The sequence below is a fragment of the Panthera uncia genome (assembly GCF_023721935.1).
Source record: "Panthera uncia isolate 11264 chromosome C1 unlocalized genomic scaffold, Puncia_PCG_1.0 HiC_scaffold_4, whole genome shotgun sequence".
NCBI lineage: Eukaryota > Metazoa > Chordata > Mammalia > Carnivora > Felidae > Panthera > Panthera uncia.
The window spans coordinates 26,978,411-27,004,749 of NW_026057585.1; the positions used below are offsets into that span (position 1 = coordinate 26,978,411).

At 34.8% G+C, this 26,339-nt stretch overlaps 1 protein-coding gene across 7 annotated transcripts in view; it reads right to left on the reverse strand.

Annotated features, from left to right (window-relative positions):
• CCDC18 (coiled-coil domain containing 18) overlaps positions 1-26,339 on the reverse strand; it is a 119,303-nt gene that overhangs the window by 56,888 nt on the left and 36,076 nt on the right. For 6 of the 7 annotated variants that reach the window (XM_049618425.1, XM_049618427.1, XM_049618430.1 and 3 more), the window contains 10 exons: positions 25,559-25,655; positions 23,646-23,767; positions 22,398-22,689; positions 20,283-20,407; positions 19,280-19,440; positions 12,701-12,924; positions 9,385-9,495; positions 8,686-8,817; positions 1,104-1,238; positions 862-939 (listed from right to left, as the gene is read on the reverse strand). In XM_049618425.1, the coding sequence (XP_049474382.1) occupies positions 862-939; positions 1,104-1,238; positions 8,686-8,817; positions 9,385-9,495; positions 12,701-12,924; positions 19,280-19,440; positions 20,283-20,407; positions 22,398-22,689; positions 23,646-23,767; positions 25,559-25,655 (1,477 nt within the window). The remainder of the gene's footprint in view (positions 1-861; positions 940-1,103; positions 1,239-8,685; positions 8,818-9,384; positions 9,496-12,700; positions 12,925-19,279; positions 19,441-20,282; positions 20,408-22,397; positions 22,690-23,645; positions 23,768-25,558; positions 25,656-26,339) is intronic. The other variant, XM_049618429.1, reaches the window with a different exon arrangement.

Sequence of the window (26,339 nt, forward strand, 5' to 3'; positions counted from 1 at the left end):
TGGCTCCAGGCTCCGAGCCATCAGCCCAGAGCCTGACGCGGGGCTCGAACTCACGGACCGCGAGATCGTGACCTGGCTGAAGTCGGACGCTTAACCGACTGCGCCACCCAGGCGCCCCATGTTTGGACCTATTTTTAACACTAAAAATGCAAAGGAAAAATACTGAATATATAGTAATTACTTACCAAACTTGGAATAACTGAGTATACGCTAAGCATTATATGTACTTCATTTCATTTACTTTTCACATGTGACCCTCTTCCAGAATACTGTTATCCGTATTTTACAGATGAAAAAGTTAAAGTTCAAAGAGCTTTAATAACCCAGCGAGGGTTAAAGTCAACTACTAAGCATTCAAAATCAAGTCAATTTAGCTCCAAAGCCCATGCTTTTAACCGTGAAGACAGACTAGTCAAAAACTGTATTTTATCTAAAAATTCAAATTTTATCCCCTAATTAATCTTGTAGCAGAACTGGTAAAAAAGAAGCAAAACTGGACTACTTGTAGATTGATCTCCCTTCACTTTCTCTGTTAATTCTTTACTGGTAATGTTAATAAGCAGTACTGTTAAAATAAGTACTGTTAATAATAAGTACTGTTACAAAAGTAATCTTTCTTAAGGCAAAAAAAAGGGGGGGGGGTGTTAGAGAATCCACAAACAGATTACCAACAATCAAATAATTAAGATCATAATTCACACTGAAGAAAATATATTTACAGAAACTAAGTTCACTGAGTCAGGTAAAATCTTTACCTGCTAATTTTTATCTGAATAATTTTTACAATTTATAGAGAAAAGTAAAAAAGCTTACAGGAATGTCTCCATTTAAGAATAAAGTTTAAAAATTTAGCATACTAGCCTTGATTGTTTCTTCAGATACTTGGTTCTGTAATGCTCTCAAAGCTTCATCTTTCTTAATGTTTTCCTTTTCCATTTCCTGAAAACACACAGATTGGTAGCAAAAATATAAGTACATGTATAAATATTTTAATTTTAGCATTACTATTGGGCTGTTAAGCAATTGATTTAATTAGAATTAAAGGCAGGTTACAGAAACAAAGTATTAGCTTTTAAAGAACACTTTTACAAAGATGATTTTACCCCTTTGCTTTCCGTCAAGAGTCTGTCTAGTGATTCAAGATGATGTTGTTTACATATTATATCTTGCTGCAAAATGGACATAGTCTTTTCTTGTTCTTTAAACTGTTGGTCTTTTTTCTCTAGTTGAGATTCAAGCTAAATGTAAAAACAGGATCTATTAATTTCATATAATTTTTTAAAAATTAAGAAACATTTTAAATATATAGAAAAGAATACAATATTCATATGTTAAATTACTACTGAAATTACATAGATTTTTGCATTTTGCCGAATTTCCTTCAGTTTCTCTCCCTTGAGAGAAGAAATGAAATCACATGGCCAGGTCTTATTCCTCATCAATACAGCTGATTTCCTCCCTCATCAATACAGTTGGCCTTTGACCAACGTGGCCTTTGAACTGCACAGGTTGACTTATATGAGGATTTTTTATAGTATAGGACTATAAATGCATTTTTCCTCTTCCTTATGATTTTCTTAATAACATTTTCTTTTCTCTGGCTTGATTGTTAAGAATACATTATACAATACCTGTAACCTACAAGATATGAGTTAGCTGACTATTTTGTTTTCAGTAAGGTTTCTGGTCAAGATTAGGCTGTTAGCAGTCAAGTTTTGTGGGAGTCAAAAGTTGAATCCACATTTTTGACTGTGCAGGGGGTTGGTGCCCCTAACCCCTATGTTATTGGAAGGTCAACTCTACTACTGAAATTGGTCTATCACTCTCTGGTATGTTTCTCACAAATGTTTTTTGTGCTTTTACTACATATGTAGGTCTATGAACAATATGTAATGTATTTCTGTTTTGAAAATTTACATAAACAATATCAATACTTCTGCAAGTTTTAGCAACTTGGTTTTTTCACTCAATATTGTTTAGCTAATTATCCCTGGATATTTATCCATGCATGCATATGTGGATCTAGTTCATTGTTTTTGTTTTTTTTTTAAGTTTATTTACTTTGAGAAAGATAAAGTGTGTGCACACAAGGTTGGGAGAAGCAGAGAGGGAGGGAGAGAGAATCCCAAGCAGAATCCGTGCTGTCAGTGCAGAGCCTGATGTAGGGCCTGATCCCATGAACCATGAGATCCTGACCTAAGGTGAAATCAAGAGTTGAAAGCTTACCCAAGTGAGCCACCCAGGCACCCCTAGTTCATTGCTTTTTATAATGGTACAGTACTCCACTGTAACAACAAACTACAGCTTGTCTTCTACTCAAGAACAGTCTGATATTCTATTTTTCACCATCACAACAATGTTACAAAACATCCTGTGTACATGTCTCTTTATGTACATGTATTAGTTTCTTTAGAATAGACCACCTAGAAGTGGACTTTCCACATTTCCAATTTCATTAGATATTTCTCTTCAAAGTGCATCTAAATTTATGTTTTGATTAGAAATACATAAGATTCTTGGGGTGCCTGGGTGGCTCAGTCAGTTGAGTGTCCAACTTTGGCTGAGGTCATGATCTCATGGCTAGTGAGTTCCAGCCCCACATTGGGCTCTGTGCTGACAGATCAGAGACTGGAGCCTGCTTCGGATTCTGTCTGTCTGTCTTTTTCTCTCTCTCTGCCCCTCCCCCACTCACACAGTGTCTCTCCCTCTATCTCAAAAATACACAAACATTTAAAAAAATTTAAAAAAAAAGAAACATGTAAGATTCTCACTCCCACAACTTCATCAATAATTGGTGTTATCAAACTTTCAAAAGACTTTTGTGAAGACAAAATAGGAGATTACTGATATGTGTATATGAATATATGTGTATATTACACACACATGTAAAAAATTATGTATGTGATATATACATATATATATAAACACATGTACACATATATAATGAAAACATGGCAGAACAAAGCTAAATACAAAATATAAAAACCAAGGAACTGTGAAAACATTCAAATGAAAATAATCAAACAACAAATTAGAGGGAGAACAAATAAAGATGGAAGAAAAGTGAACAGAGCCTAAAGGACCAGTTGGGACACCATCAAGTGGACCTAAACACAGATCATGGGAGGAGAAGAAAGAGAAAAAGGGACATTAAGAATATTTGAAGAAATAATGACTGAAAATGTCTAAATTTAATGAAAGATATGGATATAAACATCCAAAAATCTCAACTCCAAGAAAGAGGAACTCGAAGGGAACACCAAGACACATTATAATCAAACTCTCAAAAGACAAAGAATCTAGAAAGCAGCAAGAGATAAGTGAATAATCACATATAAAGGATCCACAATAAACTTACAAGCAGATCTCATCAGAAACTTTGGAAGCCCAAAGACAATATGTTGATATATTGAAAAAAAAAGAAACCAAAAAACAAAATGTCCACCAAGAATCCTATTATCTGGCAAAACTGTCCTTTTGAGGCAGAAATTAAGACATCCCCAGAGAAATAAATGCGGAGGGAGTTTGTGACCACTAGATACACCTCACCAGAAATGCTCAAGGGAGTTCTACAAAGTGAAATGAAAGGACACTAGACAGTAATTCAAAGCCATATGGAGAAATAAAAAATCTCAATAAAGATAACTGCATGGGCAATTATAAAAGCTAGTATTACTCCAACAATGGTTTATAATTGCATTTTTTGTTTTCTATAGAATTTAAGAGACTAATATATTTAAAGAAAAAAAACAATTAGGGATGAGCCTGGGTGGCTCAGTCATTAAGCATCTGACTCTTGATTTCAACTCAGTCATGATCTCACAGTTTGTGAGTGTGAGCCCCGTGTTAATTCTGTGCTGACAGTGCGGAGCCTCTCTCTCTCTCTCTCCCTCTGTATCTGCCCCTCCCCAGCTCATACTCTTTCTCTCTCAGAAATAAGCTTTAAAAAATTATAAAAAAGGATTAAAAAAATTAGTGTAAAAACTAGTATAAGTTTGACTTGTAATTACAACTCTTCTACATAATTTAAATTTTTTTTTTTAACGTTTATTTATTTTTGAGACAGAGAGAGACAGAGCATGAACGGGGGAGGGTCAGAGAGAGGGAGACACAGAATCTGAAACAGGCTCCAGGCTCTGAGCTGTCAGCACAGAGCCCGACACGGGGCTCGAACTCACAGACAGTGAGATCATGACCTGAGCCGAAGTCGGCTGCTTAACCAACTGAGCCACCCAGGCGCCCCTCTTCTACGTAATTTAAAAGACTAATGCATTTGAAAGAATCATTAGCTTATGTTTTAGGGTACACAATATGTAAAGAAGTAATTCTGTGACATCGACAATAGAAAGAGGTGAAAATGGAGCTGTAAAAGAACTGAGTTTGTGTATGTTACTTAAGTCAGGCTGGTATAAATTCAAATTAGAATAATGTAACTTTAGATTGTTAAATGTAATACTCATGACAACCACACCAAAAAAATAGCAATACAAAATTCAAAAAAGGAAATAAGAAAAGAATTTTAAAATTTCACTACAAAAAAATCAACTAAATTCAAAAATATACAGTAATGTAGGAAAGAAAGGACAAAATAACTATAAAGCATATAGAAAACAAATAACATGATGACAAAAGTAAAACACCCCCTATCAGTATTTACTTTAAATGTAAATGGATTAAACTCTCCAATCAAAAGACAGAGACTGGCAGAATGGATAATAACACGATCCAACTACAGCTGACCCTTGAACAATATAGGGTTAGGAGGCCTGCTCTCCTGTGCAGTAAAAAATGTGTGTATAACTTCTGGGTGACTGGGTGGCTCAGTCAGTTGAGCGTCCAACTTCTGCTCAGGTCATGATCTCATAGCTTTTGAGTTCGAGCCCTGCATTGGGCTCCATGCTGGCAGTTCAGAGCCTGGAGCCTGCTCGGATTCTGTCTCCCTCTCTCTCTGCCACTCCCCTGCTTGCACTCTTGTCTCCGTCTCAAAAATAAACATTAAAAAAAAAAAAAAAATCTGTGTATAACTTTTGACTCCATAAAAATGTAACTACTAATAGCCTACTGTTAATCAAAGCCTTACCAATAACGTAAACAGTTGATTAACACATATTTTGTGTGTTACATGTATCTTACATGTATCTTACATGTTACATGTATTCTTAAAGTAAGCCAGGGAAAAATGTTCTTAAAAAAATCATAAGGAAGCGAAATACATTTACAGTACTGCTATAAAAAAATCCACAAATAAATGGATCCATGTAGTTCAAACTCATGTTGTTCAAGGGTCAACTGTATATGCTGTCTACAAGAGACTCACTTAAGATCCAAAGATGCAAACATGTTAGAAGTGAAAGGATGGAAAAAGATACTCCATGCAAATAATAAAAGAGAGCAGGAGTACCTACACAAATATCAGACAAAATAGACTTTAAATCAGAAAAGGTTATAAGAGACAAAGAAAGACATTACATATTACTAAAAGATTCAAAACAGAGTGAGATATAACAACTATAAAATTTACTCATGTAATGACAGATCATTAAAATATATGAGGCAAAAATTGACAGAATTGAAGGGAAAAACAGAGTTCTAAAAAAATAGTTGGACTTCAATACACCACTCACAATAATAGAAGACCAGACAGAACATTAATCAGGAAACAGGCTTTAACACAATAAACTAGATCTAATAGACATATACAGAACACTCTACCCCAAACCAGAATATACATTCTCCTCAAGTGTGCAGGGGACATTTTGCAGGATAGACCGTGTTAGGCCACAAATTGAAGTCTCAACAAATTTAAAAGGACAGATATCATACAAAGTATATTCTCCAACCCACAACCAGTTGAAATTAGAAGTGAATAATGAAAGGAAAATTTAAAAAGTCACAAAATTGTGGCATTAATTAAACAGATTTTTAAACAACGAATGAGTCAAAGAATTCACAAGAGAAATTAGAAGACACTTAGGAGACAAATGAAAACAAAAACACAACTTGCCAAAACTTAAGAGACCCAGCAAAAGTAGTGCTAATGGGTAAATTTATAGCTATAAATGTTTACATTAAAAATCAAAAAAGATTTCAAGTCAATAACTTAACTTCAAAACATAAGGAATCAGAAAAAGAATAAACTAAAACCAAAGCTACTTGAAGGAAGGAAATAATAAAGATTACAGTAAAGATCAACAAAATGGAGAACAGAAAAAGAATAAAGAATATCAAAACGAAAAGTTGGTTCTTGGGAAAAGTAAACAAAATTGACAAATCTTTAGCTGAGTAGATTAAAAAACAGAGAGTCCAAATTACCAAAATCAGAAACGAAAGTGGGGATGTTACTGCCAATTATACAGAAAGAAAAAAGATCATGAGAGAGTGTTATGAATAATTGTATGCCCACAAATAGAATAATCTAGATGAAATGGACAAATTCCTAGAAATACAAAACCTACAAAGACTACACCATGCAAAAATAGGTAATCTGAATGATCTATATCTGGTAAAGAGGTTAAATCAGTAATCAAAAATCTCCCAACAAAGAAAAGCCCTGAACCTGATAGTTTCAATGAATTATTTCACCAGTGAAAATTTAAAGAATACCAATCTTTCTCAAACCCTTCCAAAAAAATTAAGGAAGAGAGAACACTCCTTAACTAATTCTGATACCAGTTTTAACCTGATACCAAAACCAGACAAAGACACTAAAGGAAAACTACAGACCAATATCCCTTATAATGCCAAAATCAACATAATACTAATAATCCAAATTCAGCAGTGTAGTAAAAAAAAAAAAAATCCCACTATGATCAAGTGGGATTTATTCCTGGAATGCAAGCATGGTTCAACATACACAAATCAATCAACAGGGGCACCTGGGTGGTTCAGTTGGTTGGGCATCCAACTGGATTTTGGCTCAGGTTCATAAGATCAAGCCCCACGTCAGACTCTGTGCAGAAGACAGCACGAGGGCTGCTCAGGATTCTCTCTCTCTCTCTGCCCCTGCCCTGCTCATTGCTCTCTCTCTCTCTCTGAGAATAAATAAATAAACATTTTTAAAAATCAATGTAATGTACCATAGCAAAAAAATGAAGGAAAAAACCCCACACATGATCATCTCAATTGATGCAGGAAAAAAGTTGACAAAACTCAAAACCCTTTCATGAGAAAAACATTCAACAAAATAGGAATAAAAGACAGCTACCTTAATATAATAAAAGCCATTTATGGAAAACCCACAGCGGGGCACCCCTGGGTGGTTCAGTCAGTTAAGTGTCCAACTTCGGCTCAGGTCATGATATCATAGGTCGTGAGTTGGAGCCCTGCGTGGGGCTCTGTGATGACAGCTAATAGCCTGAAGCCTGCTTTGGATTCTGTGTCTCTGTCTCTCTCTCTCTGCCCCTCCCCCATTCTTGCACCCCCCCCCCCCCCCCTCTCACTCTCTCTCTCTCAAAAATAAACAAACACTAAAAAAAGAAAAAGGAAAACCCACAGCTAACATCCTACTCAATTGGTGAAAGACTGAAAGCTTTTCCTCTAAGATCAAGAAAAAAACAAGGATGTCCCCTCTCACTTCGTTTTTGTTTTTTTGTTTTTATTTTATTTTTTTAACATTTATTTAATATTGAGATACAGAGCATGAGCATGGGAGCTGCAAAAGGAGAGACACAGAATCTGAAGCAGGCTCTAGGCTCTGAGTTGTCAGCACAGAGCCCGACACAGGGCTCAAACTCACAAACCGTGAGGTTGTGATCTGAGCCGAAGTCTGACACAACCAACTGAGCCACCCAGGCACCCTGCCCCCTCTCACTTCTATTCAACACAGTACTAGAAATTCTGGCCATAGCAATCAGCGTCCATTGACAGATAAATGGATAAGCAAAATGTGGTATTTACATACAATAGAATATTATTCTTATAAAGGAAACAAATTCTGCAGTATGCCACAACATGGATGAACCTCTAGGATATTATGCTAAGTGAATTAAGCCAGTCACAAAAAGACAAACACTGTATGATTTCACTTATATGAGATACTTAGGGTAGTCAAAATCATAGGGACAGAAGAAAATAGAATGACAGTAGCTAGGGGGTGAAAGGAGGGGAAAATGGGAGTTACTGTTTTAATGGGTATAGAGTTCCAGTTCTGACATCATTGCACAGGTCCCTTAGGCTCTGATCCTTTTTCCTGTTTCTCAGACTGAGTAATGTCTGTTGCTCTTTGTTTCAAGCTCACATTTTTTTTCTCTTATTAGTTCCATTCTACTATTAAGTCCATCAAATAATGTATTTTTTACTTAGTTTTATGTTTTTGGTCTCACAGCTTCTTCTTTAACTTGTTCTTACTCTAATTTCAACTCAATGGTAAGAGCACTTCTACTCTCAACCAGTCTTCAAGCTATTTTTATGTCTAGTATACCAGAGTCTACAAAATCACTCTTAATTTAATCATGCCAAAAAATAATTATTAAAACTGAAATGGCAAGAGTACTATACAAGAAAGCATTGTAAAATGATCTAGAAGTAATGGGATGCTAATTCTACTACTTGCCACTTACTTTTCTAGGTCTTTGTTTCCTTATCTATCAAAAAAAAAAAAAAGTTGAGCTAGTAATGTTAAGGTTCTTTTCAGCATTCATATTCTAAACATACATTATGTCTACATGGAAAAACATAATATCTTACTCTTTCAATCTGCTTTTCCATTTCTTTATGCTGTTCAAGATGAATTTTCTTGGCCTTTTCAAAAGCTAAACAAATTTTCTCATGCTCTGTATTGATATTGGTTTCTAGACTTCTTATCTTTTCATTCTTTTCCTAGAAATATAAAAACACTTTAAAAGAATATAACTGACATTGAGGAGAGCACCTGTTGGGATGAGCACTGGGTGTTGTATGGAAACCAATGTGACAATAAATTTCATATTAAAAAATAAAGACTAGGAAAGACAAAAAAAATGTGAATATTACTGAGAACAAGTTTTACATAAAAACACTTAAGTAAAGCATTAAATCTGTCACAATAGTGAATATGTCAAACATCAAAAATATCTAAACATATACATAAGACTAAATGGTTATTTTAAAAAATTGTGACAAAATGAAAACCTTCAACTATTTTAAAATATTGAAAAGCATATCAAAGAAGTTCATTATTTCCTTCACTTCCACTAGAATAAAAATAAGAAATTACAGATAACAACTTGCTATATATAAGCCTATTGACTTAAAAATATGGAAACAAAAAAATAATCAGAAGAATTTACTAGAATTTATGCTTTCCTATTTGGTATACTGTATAACAATGAAAATAAAACAAACATGCTGTCACAAATCAAGTGCATTAAAGTCACAGTGAATTTGTAACCACACAGTAATATTTACCATAAGCTCCTGTTCCAGTTCTGCATTTTTTGCAGCAATAGAGGAATAAGCAACTATTTTTTCTTCCAGCTGTTTCTCTAGAGTTAAAAGTTGAGAACATTTCTTTGTCATCTGAAAACACATTGAAATAAACAAATTATTTTTAAAAATTACTTTTGAATATAAGCGGCAATTTAGAAGAAAAATGGTGAAGGAAAGACCAGGGGACTGTTCCATCTATGTAATACATAAGTTATTTAATTCTGAGTCCTATGTCCAAATAGGATTACATCCTAACCCATTTCTTAAAAGTAGCATTTAAGATTGAAATTAGTATAAAAAAATGTTAATAGTAGCTATTTCTGGTGGTAGAATTATTAATGGCATTTTCTTCTTTGTCCTTTCTGTATTTCAACAAGACTGTGCTAATTTTGTAATTTAAAAAGTTATTAATCTCAGTACTAGGATATTTTATTTCATTTTTTTAATTTACATCCAAGTTAGTTAGCATATAGTGCAACAATGATTTCAGGAGTAGATTCCTCAATACCTCTTACCCATTGAGACCATCATCCCTCCCACAATCCCTCCAGTAACCCTCTGTTTGTTCTCCATATTTAAGAATCTCTTATGTTTTTGTCCCCTTCCCTGTTTTTATATTATTTTTGTTTCCCTTCTCTTATGTTCATCTGTTTTGCATCTTAAAGTCCTCATGTGAGTGAAGTCATATGATATTTTTCTTCCTCTAATTGACTAATTTTGCTTAACATAATACCCTCTAGTTCCATCCATGTAGTTGCAAATGGCAAGATTTCATTCTTTTTGATTGCCGAGTAATACTCCATTGTATACATATACATACCACATTTTCTTTATCCATTCATCTGTCAATGGATACTTGAGCTCTTTCCATACTTTGGCTATTGTTGATAGTGCTGCTATAAACATTGGGGTGCATGTGCCCCTTCAAAACAGCATACCTGTATCCCTTAGGTAAATTCCTAGCAGTGCAGTTGCTAGGTCGTAGGGTAGTTCTATTTTTAATTTTTTGAGGAGCCTCCATAGTGTTTTCCAGAGTGGCTGCACCAGTTTGCATTCCCACCAGCAGTGCAAAAGAGATCCTCTTTCTCTACATTCTCATCAACATCTGTTGTTGACTGACTTGTTAATGTTAACCATTCTGACAGGTGTGAGGTGGTATCTCATTGTGGTTTTGCTTTGTATCTCCCTGATGATGAGTAATGTTGAGCATTTTTTCATGTTTGGTTGGCCACCTGGATGTCTTCTTTGGAGAAGTGTCTATTCATGTCGTTTGCCCATTTCTTCACTGGATTCTTTATTTTTTGGTGTTGAGTTTGATAAGTTCTTTATAGATTTTGGATACTAACCCTTTATCTAACCTTTATGTCGTTTGCAAATATCTCCTCCCATTCTGTCGGCTGCCTTTTAGTTTTGCTGATTGTTTCCTTCACTGTGCAGAAGCTTTTTATTTTGATTAGATCCCAATAGTTCATTTTTGCTTTTGTTTCCCTTGCCTCTGGAGACGTGCTGAGTAAGAAGTTGCTGCGGCCAAAATCAAAGAGGTTTTTGCCTGCTTTCTCCTCGAGGATTTTGATGGCTTCCTGTCTTACATTTAGGTCTTTCATCCATTTTGAGTTTATTTTTGTGTATGGTTGTAAGAAAGTGGTCCACGTTCATTTTTCTGCATGTCGCTGTCCAGTTTCCCAGCACCACTGGCTGAAGAGACTGTCTTTATTCTATTGGATATTCTTTCCTGCTTTGTCAAAGATTAGTTGGCCATACATTTGTGGGTCCATTTCTGGGTTCTCTATTCTGTTCCATTGATCTGAGTGTCTGTTCTTGTGCCAGTACCATACTGTCTTGATGATTACAGCTTTGTAATACAGCTTGAAGTCCAGGAGTGTGATGCCTCCAGCTCTGGTTTTCTTTTTCAAGATTTCTTTGGCTATTCGGGGTCTTTTCTGGTTCCATACAAATTTTAGGATTGTTTGTTCTAGCTCTGTGAAGAACGCCAGTGTTATTTTGCTAGGTATTGCATTCAATATGTAGATTACTTTGGGTAGTACTGACATTTTAACAATATTTGTTCTTCCTATCTAGAAGTATAGAATATGTTTCCATTTTTTTGTGTGTCTTCTTCAATTTCTTTCATAAGCTTTCTATAGTTTTCAGTTTATAGATTTTTCACCTGTTTGGTTATTTTTATTCCTAGGTATTTTTTGGTTTTTGGTGCAATTGTAAATGGGATCAATTCCTTGATTTCTCTTTTTGTTGCTTCATTGTTGATGTACAGGAATGCAACCGATTTCTGTGCATTGATTTTATATCTTGCCACTTTGCTGAATTCATGGATCAGTTCTAGCACTTGTTTGGTGGAATCTTTTGGGTTTTCCATACGGAGTACCACGTCATCTGTGAAGAGTTAAAGTATGACCTCCTCCTGGCTGATTTGGATGCCTTTTATTTCTTTGTGTTGTCTAACTGCTGAAGCTAAGACTTCCAATACTATGTTGAATAACAGCAGTGAGAATGGACATTCCTCTCTTGTTCTTGACCTTAGGGGGAAAGCTCTGTTTTTCCCCATTGACGATGATATTAGCACTGGGTACTAGGATATTTTCTAAGTAAGCTAATGGCTACAATTTAGATTTACATGGACTAAATCTACTGAATCAGAATCACTGGAATGGTACCCAAAAATCTACATGTTTAACCAGCTTCCTAGGTGATTCTGCTGTTTGCTAACAATCAAAATCCTCTATTATCACTCCTTTTCTTCCAATTATATAATCCAAGTTCTTTACTTATAAATGTGTATTAGCCATATTAACCTAAATGTTCATTTTTTTTTTTTTTTTTGAGAGAGAGAGAGAGAGAGAGAGAACAAGCACAGCAGGGGAGGGGCAGACAGACAGACAGACAGAATCCAAAGCAGGCTCCAGGCTCTGAGCTGTCAGCACAGAGCCTGATGTGGGGCTCAAATTCACAAGCCACAATATCATGACCTAAGCTGAAGTTGGATGCTTAACCTGAGTCACCCAGGTGCCCCTGGCCATATTAACTTATACTTGGAAGAAATAACAGACTGCAATACAATACAAGTTCCACCATATCTGAGACCTGTCAGCCACTAAAGAGTAATTTCTTACTTTTAACAGAAGGTTTCCCAATATAATTTTAAAAGAATTTATAACTGATGTGGTACCATTAATTCCTTTTGATGTATAAATCTGGACTTACACATACAACTTTTATAAAACTCTACCTTTTTTTTGTCTCCAAAGTTAGTACATATAAACAGCTAATTCAAGCTTACTTCACTTTCAAGTTTGCTGGAGTTTGAAGCTTTCTCCAGCAGCTCCTCTTGTATCAGCTGAAACTGACTAGTTCTGTGGGCCATGTTAACCTTCAAATCAGAATTTTCAGCTTCTATTTGCATCAACTTAGTACGTAGTTCTTCTATTCCAGAAGCAAGTCTTTGCCTTTCTCTTTCATATTGCTTGTTCACAGTATGTTGATTTTGGTCTTTTATTCTTTCTGCTGACAAACATAAAAGGAAAATTCCTCTGTATAAAACTTACAGAAAAAAACCCTATTTCAATGTTGAAAGATTTAATCATAAATAAAGTTTAATTTCTTATCTAAAGAATACTAAAGGGAACAGAGAATGAGATGTACTTTAAGGAAGAGGTAATGAAGGAACATGGCAAGTAACATACTTTGTATTATGAAGTACATAACAAAGTAGGAATAACTTCTGAGTCACTCACTTTTCCAGACTATTCCTTAATACCAAAAAGAGTCCTTCTCCACCTATAAAAATCCCTGTATTTCAGATAGAAAACATTGCAAAAAAAAAAAAAAAACAAAAACCATTGTTTAAAAAAATCATTGTTAAAAAATCATTATTTCCTTAAACTGAAGTTAATCATAAAATTTCTCTAGAGCATATTTTTATTTATTGTATATAGATGCAAGTTCAAAAGCTGAAAACTGGGAATCCTTCCTACTCTAAACTAGCTCATGAGAATTCAGTGATGCTTTTTTAAAACTACTGAGGGTTATCAAAGGTAGTTGTTTGAATATATACTTTTCTCCACTATAAATATATAAACCTACTCCCACCTAAAAGTAACTGAGCTTTCAGGAGTGCTTTAAAGAGGGATAATATATATGACTGCATGAGAACACACAGAGGTATGGAAGTAAGTGGAGATGCACTATGCCTTCTTCGAGGGCAGCACAAGTAGCCATTTCCTATCAGTTCTCCATATCCCTAATATTTCACTTTCTAGGCTATCATTAGTTCTATACTCTTTGATGTAAGAGAACTTATGACATATTTATCAACATCTCTAATAATTAGCATTCACTCTGCTAATAACACCATCACTCTCTTCCCTATTCTCTCTAATCACTTTGATAGCTAATTCTCTCTGCTGTCATTCCTCCTGCAAGAAACCAATCATATTTGAAGACAGACAATGATAAATTAAAGATACATATATTAACCAGTAGGGCAACCACTAAGAAAGTAAAGAAGCATAGTTAATCAATAGCGAAGATTTAAAAAAAATAGAATACTAAAATATAATTGATCTAAAAGAAGGCAGGAAAGATGAATAAAGGCCATTAGAATAAATAATAAACAAATACCAAGATGATAAACTTAAACCCAAAAAAGACCAATAGTTGCATTAAATGTGTCTAAACATTCCACTGAATGAGCAAAAAATGTTAGAATATAAAAGCAAGAACCAATTATATGCTCTCTATCAGAAACTCACTTTATCTATAAAAAATGCAGACTAAAAGGATGAAAAAAGTCATACCAGGAAAACTCTAATCAAACACAGCTGGAGTGATGATCAGAAAGAAAATTAAGAAAACAATCCCATTTATAATTAACCCAAAAAGAATAAAATATCTAAGAATAAATTTGAGGAGGGGAAAGATTTGTACACTAAACACTATAAGACACTGATGAAAGAAACTGAAGACACAAATTAATAGATAGTTCATGTTCATGGACTGGAAAAATTAATACTGTGAAAATCTCCATACTACCTAAATCTAAAGATTTAATTCAACCCCATCAAAATCCCAATGGCATTTTTTTTTATAGAACAAAAGACCAATCCTAAAATTTATATGGAACCACAAAAGACCCCAAATAGCTAAAGTAATCTTGAGAAAGTAAAACAAAGCTGAAGGCGTCACACTTCCTAATTTCAAACTGTATTATAAAACCATAGTAATCAAAACAGTATGGTACTGGCATTAAAAACAGACATATGGTGTGCTTGGGTAGCTCAGTCAGTTGTCCAGCTCTTGATTTCAGCTCAGGTCATGACCTCACGGTTCGTGGGATCAAGCCCTAAATTGAGCTCTGCACTGACAGCATGCAGCCTGCTTGGGATTCTCTCTCTTTCCCTCTTTCTCTGCCCTTCCCCTCCTCATTCTCTCCCTGCCTCCCTCCCTCCCTCTCTCTCAAAATAAAGGTAAATTAATTTACAACAAAGGAGTCAAGAACATACAATAGGGAAAGGACAGTCTTTTTAATAAACAGTGTTGGGTTAACTGAACAGCCATATGCAAAAGAATGAAACTAGACCACTATCTTAAGTAGACAAAAATCAACTTAAAATGGTTTAAGACTTGAATATTAAACCTAAAACATAAAACTTCTGGAAGAAAACATAAGTAAAAAGCTCTTAGATCTATCAGTCCTGGTGATGGTAATTTTTGGACTCAACACCAAAAGCAAAAGCAAAAAAGTAAAAATAAACAAGTGGGACTATATCAAAGTAAAAAGCTTCTGTACTGCAAAAGAAACCATCAACAAAATGAAAAGACAACCTACAGAATGGGAGAAAATATTTGTAAATCTATATCTGATAAGGGATTAATATCCAAAATACATAAAAACTCATATAACCCAATAGCAAAAAAAAAAAAAAAAAAAAAACCAATTAAAAATGGGCAGAAGATCTAAATAAGACATTTTTCCAAAGAAGATATACAAATGGCCAATAAACACATGAAAAGATGTTCAACACCACTAATCATCAAAGAAATGCAAATCATAATCACCATGAGGTATCACTTCACACCTACAAAAATGACTATCATCAAAAAGATGAGAAATAAGCGTTGGTGAAGATGTGGAGAAAAGGGAACCCTTGTGCCCTGTTGGTGAACATGTAAACTGGTAGAGCCACTATGGAAAACAATATGGAATTGCCTTTAAAAATTAAAAATAGAGCTACCACATATGCAGTAATTCCACTTCTGAATATTTACCTGAAGGAAATGAAATCACTATCTGCACTCATATGTACATTGCAGCATTATTTACAATAGCCAAGTCACGGAAGTAATCTAAGCATCCACTGACAGATGCATGGATAAATACAAGGTAGCATAAACACACACACACACACACACACACAGAGAAATACTATTTAGCCATAAAAAGGACTTTTTTTTAAATGTTTATTTACTTTTGAGAGATAGGCAGAGCATGAGCAGGGGAGGGGCAGAGAGAGACAGAGACACAGAATCTGAAGCAGGCTCCAGGCTCTGAGCTGTCAGCACAGGGCCCAACGTGGGGCTCGAACTCACAAACCATGAGATCATGACCTGAGCCGAAGTCAGACGCTCAACCAAGTGAGCCACCCAGGCGCCCCAAAAAGACATCTTTTTACTTGTGACAATATGGATGAACCTTGAGGACATTAGGTTAAATGAAAAGCCAGGCAGAGAAAGACAAATACTGTATGATCTCACTTATATGTGAAATATAAAAACAAACAAACAAATGAAACAAATGAAACAAACAAATGTGGTCAAAAGGTACAAACTTTCAGTTATAAGATAAACAACTCCTGGGTATAGATATAATATACAGCATGGTAACTAGAGTCAATAATATTATATATTTGAAACTTGTTGAGAGTAGATCGTAAAAATTTTTTTTTACGTTTATTCATTTTTGAAAGACAGAGAGAGAGCACAAGCAGGGGTGGGGCGGAGAGGGTGGGGGTACGCAGAATCTGAAGCAGGTTCCAGGCTCTGAGCTGTCAGCACAGAGCCTGACGTGGGGTTCGAACTCACGAACCATGAAATCATGACCTGAGCCGAAGTCGGATGCTCAACTGACTGAGCCACCCAGGTACCCTGAGAGTAGATTTTAAAAACTCTCATCCCTCCCCAAAATTTGTTACTTATCTGTGATGACGGATGTTACATAGACTTATTATTGTGGTTACCATTTCAAAATATACACATATATCACATCATTATGACATACACCTAAAACTAATATGATATTATATGTCAATTATATACCAATAAAAAATTAGCTCAAGTAACTATATTAACACATTTTTTTAAATGTCTGTTTATATTTGAGAGAGACAGAGAGAGACAGTGTGTGAGCAGGGGTAGAGGAGGGGCAGAGAGAGGGAGACACAGAACTCGAAGCAGGCTCTAGGCTCTGGGCTATCAGCTCAGAGCCCGACCCGGGGCTCAAACTCAATGGATCGTGAGATTATGACCTGCAGAAGTCGGGCACTTAACCGACTGAGCCACCCAGGTGCCCCAGATAGAGTAACTATATTAATTTTAGGTAAAGCAGAGTTCAGACTCACAGAACTAAAAGGATAAATTAACAAACTCACATACATATCTGAAGATTTCAAGATTTTTTTCTCAGTAATTGAACAAGTACACAGAAAATCACTAGGGGGAAAGAAGACTCAAGCTTCTATAAATAAGTTTAATATGATTGAAGTTCACTCTACTCAATAGTCCCCAGAATACACAATTTTTTCAAGTGCATTTAAAACAATCATCAAGATAGTCCATATGCTGGCCAATAAACTAAATCTCAAAACATTTTTAAGAACTGAAATCAGGTTCATTCATGAATTAGGTTATTAGAAACAACTTAATGTCCACTACTAATAACAAAAGGACACCTGGAAAATTCTAAATATTTGGAAATAAATACACACAAGAGATATTATAAGATATTTTGAAGTGAATAAAATGAAAATGCAATATATAAAAATTAGTGGGATGCAGGTATAGCATTGCCTAAAGAGAAGTATTTTATACCCTTAAATACTTATATAAGGTTTAAAATCAATAATCTAAGCTTTCATTTTAAGAAAAGTTAAAGACAGAATTGAACCCAAAGAAAATTAAGGAGTATAAGGGATCCTTAGGAAAATGGCTTTTTTTGTATTTGATTTTCAGTATAATTAACATAGCGTGTTATGTTAGCTTCAGGTGTACAATATGGTAATACAACATTTCTACACATTACTCAGGGCTCATCATGATAAGTGCACTCTTAATACCCTTTTATCTATTTTACTCTTTCTTCCACCCACTTCCAGTCTAGCAGCCACCAGTTTGTTCTCCATATTTAAGAGAGATTTTTTGGTCTGTTTTTCATTGTTCATTTGGTTTGTTTCTTAAATTCCACATATGAATAAAATCATATGGTATTTGTCTTTCTCTGTCTGATATACTTTATTTAGCATTGTATCCTCTAGGTCCATTCATGCTGTTGCAAAAGGCAAAGTTTCATTTCTTTTTATGGGTGAGTAATATTCCAGTGTGTGTAATATTCCACACACACATATATACACACCACATCTTCTTTACCCATTCTTCTATCAGTGGAAACTTAGGTTGCTTCCATATCTTGGCTATTGTAAGTAATGCCACAATAAACATAGGAGTGCATGTATCTTTTGAATTAATATTTTTGTTTTCTTTGGGTAAATACCCAGTAGTGGAATTACTGGATCATATGGTGATTTTTAATTTTTTTTTAAATACAATTTATTGCCAAGTTAGCTAACATACAGTGTATATACAGTGTGCTTTTGGTTTTGTTTTTGAGGAAACTCCATACTGTTTTCCACAGTGGCTACACCAGTTTGCACTCCCACCAACAGTGCACAAGCGTTGCTTTTTCTCTACATCTTTAACAACACTTGTTATTCCTTGTGTTTTAGGTTTTAGCCATTCTGATAGGTATGAGGTGATGTCTTAGGGAGGTTTTGATTTGCATTTCCCTGATGATCAGTGATGTTGAACACTTTTTTAATGTGTCTGTTGGTCATTTGTAAGTCTTCTGATGGAAATGTTAGATATTTTAATTGTGGTGATAGTTACAAGGGTATAAACATGAAAAAATATACATTTGACAAAACATTTCAAACTCTGTTATTTTAAATGGATGTATCCTACTAGTAAATTTTACTTCAGTAAACTACATTTTTTGATGTTTTTTTAAATTTGTTTTTGAGAGAGAGGGAGGAGTAGAGAGGGAGACAGAGAATCTCAAGCAGGCTCTGTACTGTTAGCAGAGAACCCAACATGGGGCTCAAACTCACAAATCGTAAGATCATGGCCTGAGCCGAAATCAAGAGTTGGACGCTACCTGACTGAGCCACCCAGGGGTAGCTTTATCATTTTTAAAGAATAATGCAAAGTTCAACAATTTTGAAATTCTTGCCATCTTACCAACCCATAACTAGTAATAACAGATTACTGATAATACAAACTAAACATCTGATAATCCATTTCTCTAAAAAACTATCATAAACAACTTAGAATTAAAGAATTTGATTTAGGGGCGCCTGGGTGGCTCAGTCGATTGAGTGTCCGACTTTGGCTCAGGTCATAATCTCACGGTTCATGAGTTCGAGCCCCACGACGGGCTCTGTGCTGACAGCATTAGAGCCTGGAGCCTGCTTCGGATTCTGTGTCTCCCTTTCTCTCTGCTCCTCCCCCGCTCATGCTCCATCTCTCTCCTTCAAAAATCAATTAAAAAAAAAAATTAAAAAAAATTAAAAAAAGAATTTAACACACTCACCTAATTGATTACCTCCTAGTTTTACCGGTTCTGTCTCTACACTATTTAATTTGCCACTTTCTTGTTTGTCATTACAAGCAATAAGATTCTGAGATAACTGATTCGAGGCCAGGTTTGCCTGAAGCTTTTGAATTTCTGCCTCCTTTATTGCAAGTTTAATCCTGGAACAAAACAAAATACACCAAAAACTATTAGAAAGATCTATATAAATATCTCCCACCATTTTTACCTTTCAAGTTGGCAAAAATTTTAAAACTCTGATATTAGTTAACTCTTGGGCAGGATGTAGAAATTCTTATATACCACTGATGGGAATGTAAACTGGAGCAGCTACTTTAAAAACTTGATAGTACCTAGTAAAAGTAATAATGTACACATGCTATAACCCAGCACTTTCACTTTTAGGAATATACACTAGAGACACTCTGGCATATTGTATAAGGCAACACATAAAGGTATGTACTTTGCAGCACTGTTTGTAACAAAAGAAAACTACAGTTCTAGGTGACACAGTTCTAGGACAGACTCTCATACAGCTATTAAAACTACCTACACTAATCCACCCATTGATTGGTAACTCTAACTACCCACCTCAACATGTATGAATTTAAAAAATAATTCTGAGTAAAAAAGCAAAATTGCAAACAATATAAGCATATATATTTTGCATGTATGTGTGAATGTAAACATACACAAAATGGATGGAAGAATACGTACCCAGTTCATGATGGTGTATTCTTAAGAGGAGAATGAGACTAGTGGGAAAGATCAATGGGTATTATCCACCCTGTAATGTTTTATGTTTTACTTAAACACATTTGAAAAAAATATCACAGAATGTTAAGAAGAATCAAGTCTTAGTTGTGGAAATACAGTTGTTTGTTTTAATACTCGATGAATTTTTCTATATATTTTTCATCTTCTCAATTAAGGATTTTAATTTAACTGCCAATTTAAAAAAAAACACTGTATTTGCTACAACTTCAGCATCTGAAAGCCATACCTCAATTCTGAAATCAACATTTTATTTGCCTCACAGCAGCCAATGTAATTGTCTTCCTTGTTTGACAAACTACTCATCTGGTGCTTAGAAAGAGATGATTTAAAACCAAACACTTCTCTTTTTAACTGCAAATTTAAAAAGAGACATACATAAACTTACAATATCTATGATGCAATTGTTTTATTCAGAACTCCAATTTTGAAAAATTGTGTGAATTTAATAGAAACAACCTAATGTCTGTCAATAGGATAAATGTAAAAATACTTTATGAAATACTGAGATAACAGAAAAATCACAATAGTTAAAATAAACCTGCATTATATAAAACATTATGGAGGTATCACATAATATAACATTATGTGAAAAACAACAGAGGCACATGTAGTATTTTCCAAAACACTTTAGCTATATTTTTAATTTTTTTTAATGTTTATTTATTTTTGAGAGTGAGGGAGAGTGAGGGAGAGTGAGGGGGAGGGAGAGGGAGAGGGAGAGAGAGAGAGAGAGAGAGAGAGCGCACAAGTGAGGGAGGGGCAAAGAGAGAGAAAGAGACAGAGACAGAGAATCTGAAGCAGGCTCTGCACTGTCAGCACAAAGCCCGATGTAAGGCTCAAACCCACGAGCCCTGAGATTATGACCTGAGCTGAAGTCAGACGCTCAACCAACTGAGCCACCCAGGTGCCCTTGCTGTATTTTTAAAAATAAAATAAAATAGGTAAGAGTCAAAGAAATAAAATTGGTAAGTCTACCACCCATCCAAATATATTTGAAACCGGGGCATTTGGGTGGCACAGTTGGTTAGGCATCCAACTCTTGATCTCGGCTGGGATCTCACCACTTGTGAGTTCAAGCCCTGTGTCAGGCTCTGCGTTGATGGTGTGGAGCCTGCTTGGGATTCCGTCTCTCCTTCTCTCTGACCCTCCCTCATTTGTGTTCTCTCTCTCTCAAAATAAATAAACTTAAAATTAAAAAAATATATACATATATACATATTTGAAATCAGCCATGACACATTTATATAGTTTTCTCCTGATCTCACCTTTATTTTACAATTATCAATAACAGATTTCTGACATAGTTATACTTACCTTCTTTCTAATCTCACTTATATATATAGTTATATATGTAACTGAAAGAGAAATGATGGCCATCTGCTATCATAAAAACATTTTAATAAGTACACGAAAAGTTGCTCAACATTATTAGTCATTAGAATAATGTAAATTAAAACCATAATGTGATACCACATCACACCCACTAAGATGGCTATAAATCTAAAAGACAGACAGTAACAAATGTTGGGTAGGTTGTAGAAAAACAGGAACTCTCAGACATTCCTGGTGAGAATGTAAAATGGTATAGCCACTTTGGAAAACAGTTCAGTACCACTTTACCATATGACCCAGCAATTCCATTCCTAGGTATGTACTCAAGAGAAATGAAACTATGTCCACACACAGACTTGTATGCAAATGTTCGTAGCAGTATTGTTCATAATAGTCCAAACATGGAAGCAACCCAAATATCTATCTACTTATTGGTGAATAGTTAAATAAAATGTGGTGTATCCATACAATTGAATAACATTCAAAATAAAGTGATATGGAGTACTGATATATATCACAATGAATGATCCTCAAAAATTTTTAGAAAGCTAAAGACCATTTATTGTACAATTTCATTTATATGAAAAATCCAAAAAAGACAAATCTCTAGAGGCAGAAAATACATTAGTGGTTCCCTAGGGGTGAGTGTGGTAAAGGAATCTTCTGAATGGTAAACTGAAAACTGGACTGCAGTGATTGTTCCAAAACTTGTAAGTTTACTAAAAATCACTGAATGGTACAATTAAAATGGGTGAATTCTGTGGTATACAAATATTACTTGAATAAAGCTGTTTTTTAAAAATCCTGTGCCATTCTTACATAGGGCGTCTGAGAGACTAAGAAAGGGTAGGAGCAGAAAAAGAAAAGGGATGAGGTAGAAAAGAAATTCATTACTGAAAGTATAGATATGTAAAAAAAAAAAACATAAAGTAAAAGCTAATAAAGCAACCACAAAATGATGATCTCTTATAAAGCACTTGAGTAAAGTTTCCTTTTCATCCATACTTACTGGCAACTGGGACATAACTTTTTCCAGACTTCTCAGTTCCACCCTTGAACTCTCTATTTCTTGCTGACACAAATCCAGTCGCTCATTCTGTGCTGCAACACGGACCTTTAATTCTCGGTTTTCATTCATTAGAGAAAATTTTTCTCTAAGTACTTCCTCTTTGTCTTCTAACTCACTCTCTAGCTTCAGAATACTTTGTTTAGATTCAGTTAGTTGTGCCATAACTTCTGAATTTTTCACTGCCATGATCCTTAATTTTTCTTTTCCATTGTTATTTTCTTCTTTTAACTGCCTATGAAGAAAAAAACATAAAAATGAAAACAAAATATATATTTATTTTCAGTAAATCCTAGTTAATCTCACTTTTAAAATATTTTAAAGCAGGGGGTGGGGAGGGGAAAAATGGGTGACGGGCACTGAGGAGGGCACTTGTTGGGATGAGAACTGGGTGTTGTATATAAGCGATGAATCACAGGACTCTATCCCCAAAACCAAGAGCACACTGTATACACTATATGTTAGTCAACTTGACAATAAATTATATTAAAAAACAAACAAATAAAAACATTTAAAAATTTTCAAAAAATAAAATATTTTAAAGCTTTAATTCTGAAATAATAATACCTGCTCACATTTACTGAGTACCTACTTTCTGCATGCCAGGCACTCACAACTTTATGTGGGTAGCACGATTATCACTCTCTGTTTATAGATAAGGAAACTAAGGTATATAAAGATTATAAAACTTTCCCAGTGTCTCATAGTAAGGAGGAAGGCATTATCCATTCCTCCATTATCTTTGAAGCACTTGTGCTCCCTTTATAAAAGTATAAGACAGGAAATCTAACTCCCACATCCTAATTCAACATATTGCAACTTCAAGAAAGTTTTAGGTTATATAAGGAAAAATCATGAACTATTAGCCACAACTCTAAAAGATAGTAATCAACCATTAACAGATTACTAGGCAGTAATATTTTCACATATGTTTGTGTTCATCTTCTCTAAATATATGCAAAGCAAATATGTTGATCATATCACTCTATATTTGCAAGTATATTAATATCAACACGTTTTATTCATTAAAAATCCTAACATTATACCCAGAAAACAATTGCAGTCATAAAACCTAGCTTTCTATGTAATTTAAGGCCACAATTACAATATACAAAATATTCTATTTTAAAACGTTTCAGTTCTTTCTCCATTTCCACACAAAACTCCTTTTTCCATAACAAGATACTGTACCTTAATTTTTCTTTCAGAATTTCAAGGTCACTTTTATATACACCACACTTTTCCTGCAGCCTTTTATTTTCTTTTTCACAGCTAATTAGATTTTTCTCTAATATTTCTTCTTCAACTTGAACCTAAAACAATAATTTGTTTTAAGTGAACATACTACTGTAGTCATAAATTTTAGGTGTTTCAAACTAAAAAGTAGTGACTTCAGAAATAAGCAGGAGAGTAGAGTAAGTATTTCACACGTTTAAGTCCCCAGCCTTGCAGTGAAAGGAGCAAAGTGACGGGCAGTAACAAAGGACGAGGAGGGGGATGCCACCACCTGTCCAGAAATGGTTGAGAGCCTATGACAGAGGGGCAATGGCACTATCACCCGACAGGAAGCATTCTGGCCTCACGGGAGCAAAGCAAGCAATTTATGCAGGGATGCTGCATGAAGTTAACTAAGGGCTAACTATGCTGCAAATATTATGGAGAAATAACTTTTGAAATTTTAGCCACAAGATACTCCCACTGAAATTACAGTCCAAATCTAAACCAGATAAAAATCAAGCACTCAGGTGAGAGTGGTGGGAGTGACAGAATAGGCAGATCTGCCTCTGTTATTACATCGACCTAACTAGAGGTACCTGCTGAGTGTGGTTTGAACTGATAATCCCAAGGAGAAATGTGAAAAAAAATCATCTTAACATTTTTCTCTTTCCTCTATAAAGTCCTCCCTCTCCCTGAACATATTACCCCTGCTAGGTATTCTATCTCCCCCGACAAATTACCTTATTAAAAATCCCTCCTACAAAATTTCATTCCCACAGGGATCTTCTCCAAGGCCTTCAAAACAGTGATCTGATTAATTTACACTTAAGAACAGTATCTGACGGGATTTTAAGAATTTTTCATTGAAATATAGTTGACAAACAATGTCACATTAGTTTCAGGTGTACAATACAGTGATTCAGCAACTCTATGCATTATGCTGTGCTCACAAGTGTAGCTATCATCTGACGCTACATATACTATTATAATACAATTGACTATATTCCCTGTGCTGTACCTTGGATGCCTGTGACTTCCACATGCCATAACTGGAAGTCTGTATCTCCCACTCCCCTTCACCAATTTTGCCCAACACCTCATCAGTTCTTTGTATTTATGGGTCTGTTTCTGCTTTTTGTTTGTTTATCTTTTAGAGTCCACATATAAGTGAAATCATATGGTATTTCTTTCTTATTAAACTTTTAATAATAATATTTCTCCTACCCTTCTACCTTTCTTTGAACAGAATCATTAACTTTCTCTTTTTCAATTACTATCTCAAGATGGAATTCTCTCATGTTAGTATCTATCAACCAGACCTCTCTTCTGAGCTCAATGTCTGAATACTCAACATGTGGCCTTCCTCCAAACAGGTTTTATTATCCATATGACTTGAAAATATTAAGTGAATGTAATAAAGTCACTATACTACCATGTAGAATCTGTTAAAGGAATTTTCCCTTTGAGAGGAAGGAGTAAGATCCTCTCAGGGTGGTAGGTCCAGGGAGACAACTGAAGGCTATACAATCTACTCTGTCTTCATTTTCATGGAGGTGATAGGAACAAATTTTCTGCTTCTACTTCTACAGCTCCAACCTCTGCTCACTCACCTCATCTTTCTCCGTATTCTTTTCTTTCTCTGTATTTTGTTCTTCCCCTTGTCTCCATTCTTTTCCCACTTTGATAAAAAAGTTTCTGCTCATTATAAGATTATGAACACCAGCCTTAGCCAATATTTACAATTCTTTATTCCAATGATTTTATTACAAGGTCATAAAAATTATTCCCCACTTTAACTATAAACAAATACATTCTATTTATGTCTATTTTTATTTTTAGAATATGGACAGTTCCAAAAAAACTGAATTTGCACAACTGCTTCTTACCTTTTCCAGTTTTTCAGCCACTTTTTCTTTATAATGTTGGAAAGCTTTACTCAGCTCTTCAGCATTATATAGTGCTTCATTCCTTTGTCGTTCAGCTCTAAAATTTAAAAAGGGAGAATAAAAGTAAAGAAGGCTCTGCATTTAACTAGTGAAACTCCAAAGTAACCTATATTTTATTATAAGAAATAATTAGAGACAAGCAGTACTAGAAAAGAGTATTAAGCTTAAACTGCAAAATGAAGAATAGAGACTACAATAATTTCCTCACTGTATCAATATGAAAAATAAAATATAAAGCACCACATAAACGTTGAAACATACATACATTCTTATGTGTCAGCAATTTTTTTCTCTATCTGGAAAAGATCAGGGAAGCAGCCTAGGCTGTATAAACTCAAAAATCAGAATTTCAAAATATTACAGAATCAATCCATGGTCTCGTATATTAAAAATATTCGGTAAATCCTGTGACCTTTGCAAAGGGCAAGTAAATTTTCAAGAAGGTATTTCAAAAGACGGTAGTAACTTCCAAAAGATGTAAAAATCTGAACAACAAAATCTACCCACTATGAAGCACTGTCTTAGTTGACCCTGACCTTTCCTCATACTTTTCACACTGAGTTGAGACAATTGGGCCAATGTAGTCAATTTCATAGCTACCTCTAAAAATTATTCTATTATTTAAACCTCTTCTCATCATATTCATTCCAATGTAAGGGTAGTTAGTGACTCTACTCTTATCAAGAGTGAATTTCTCTACACTCTAGACCTCAGCTCTTCC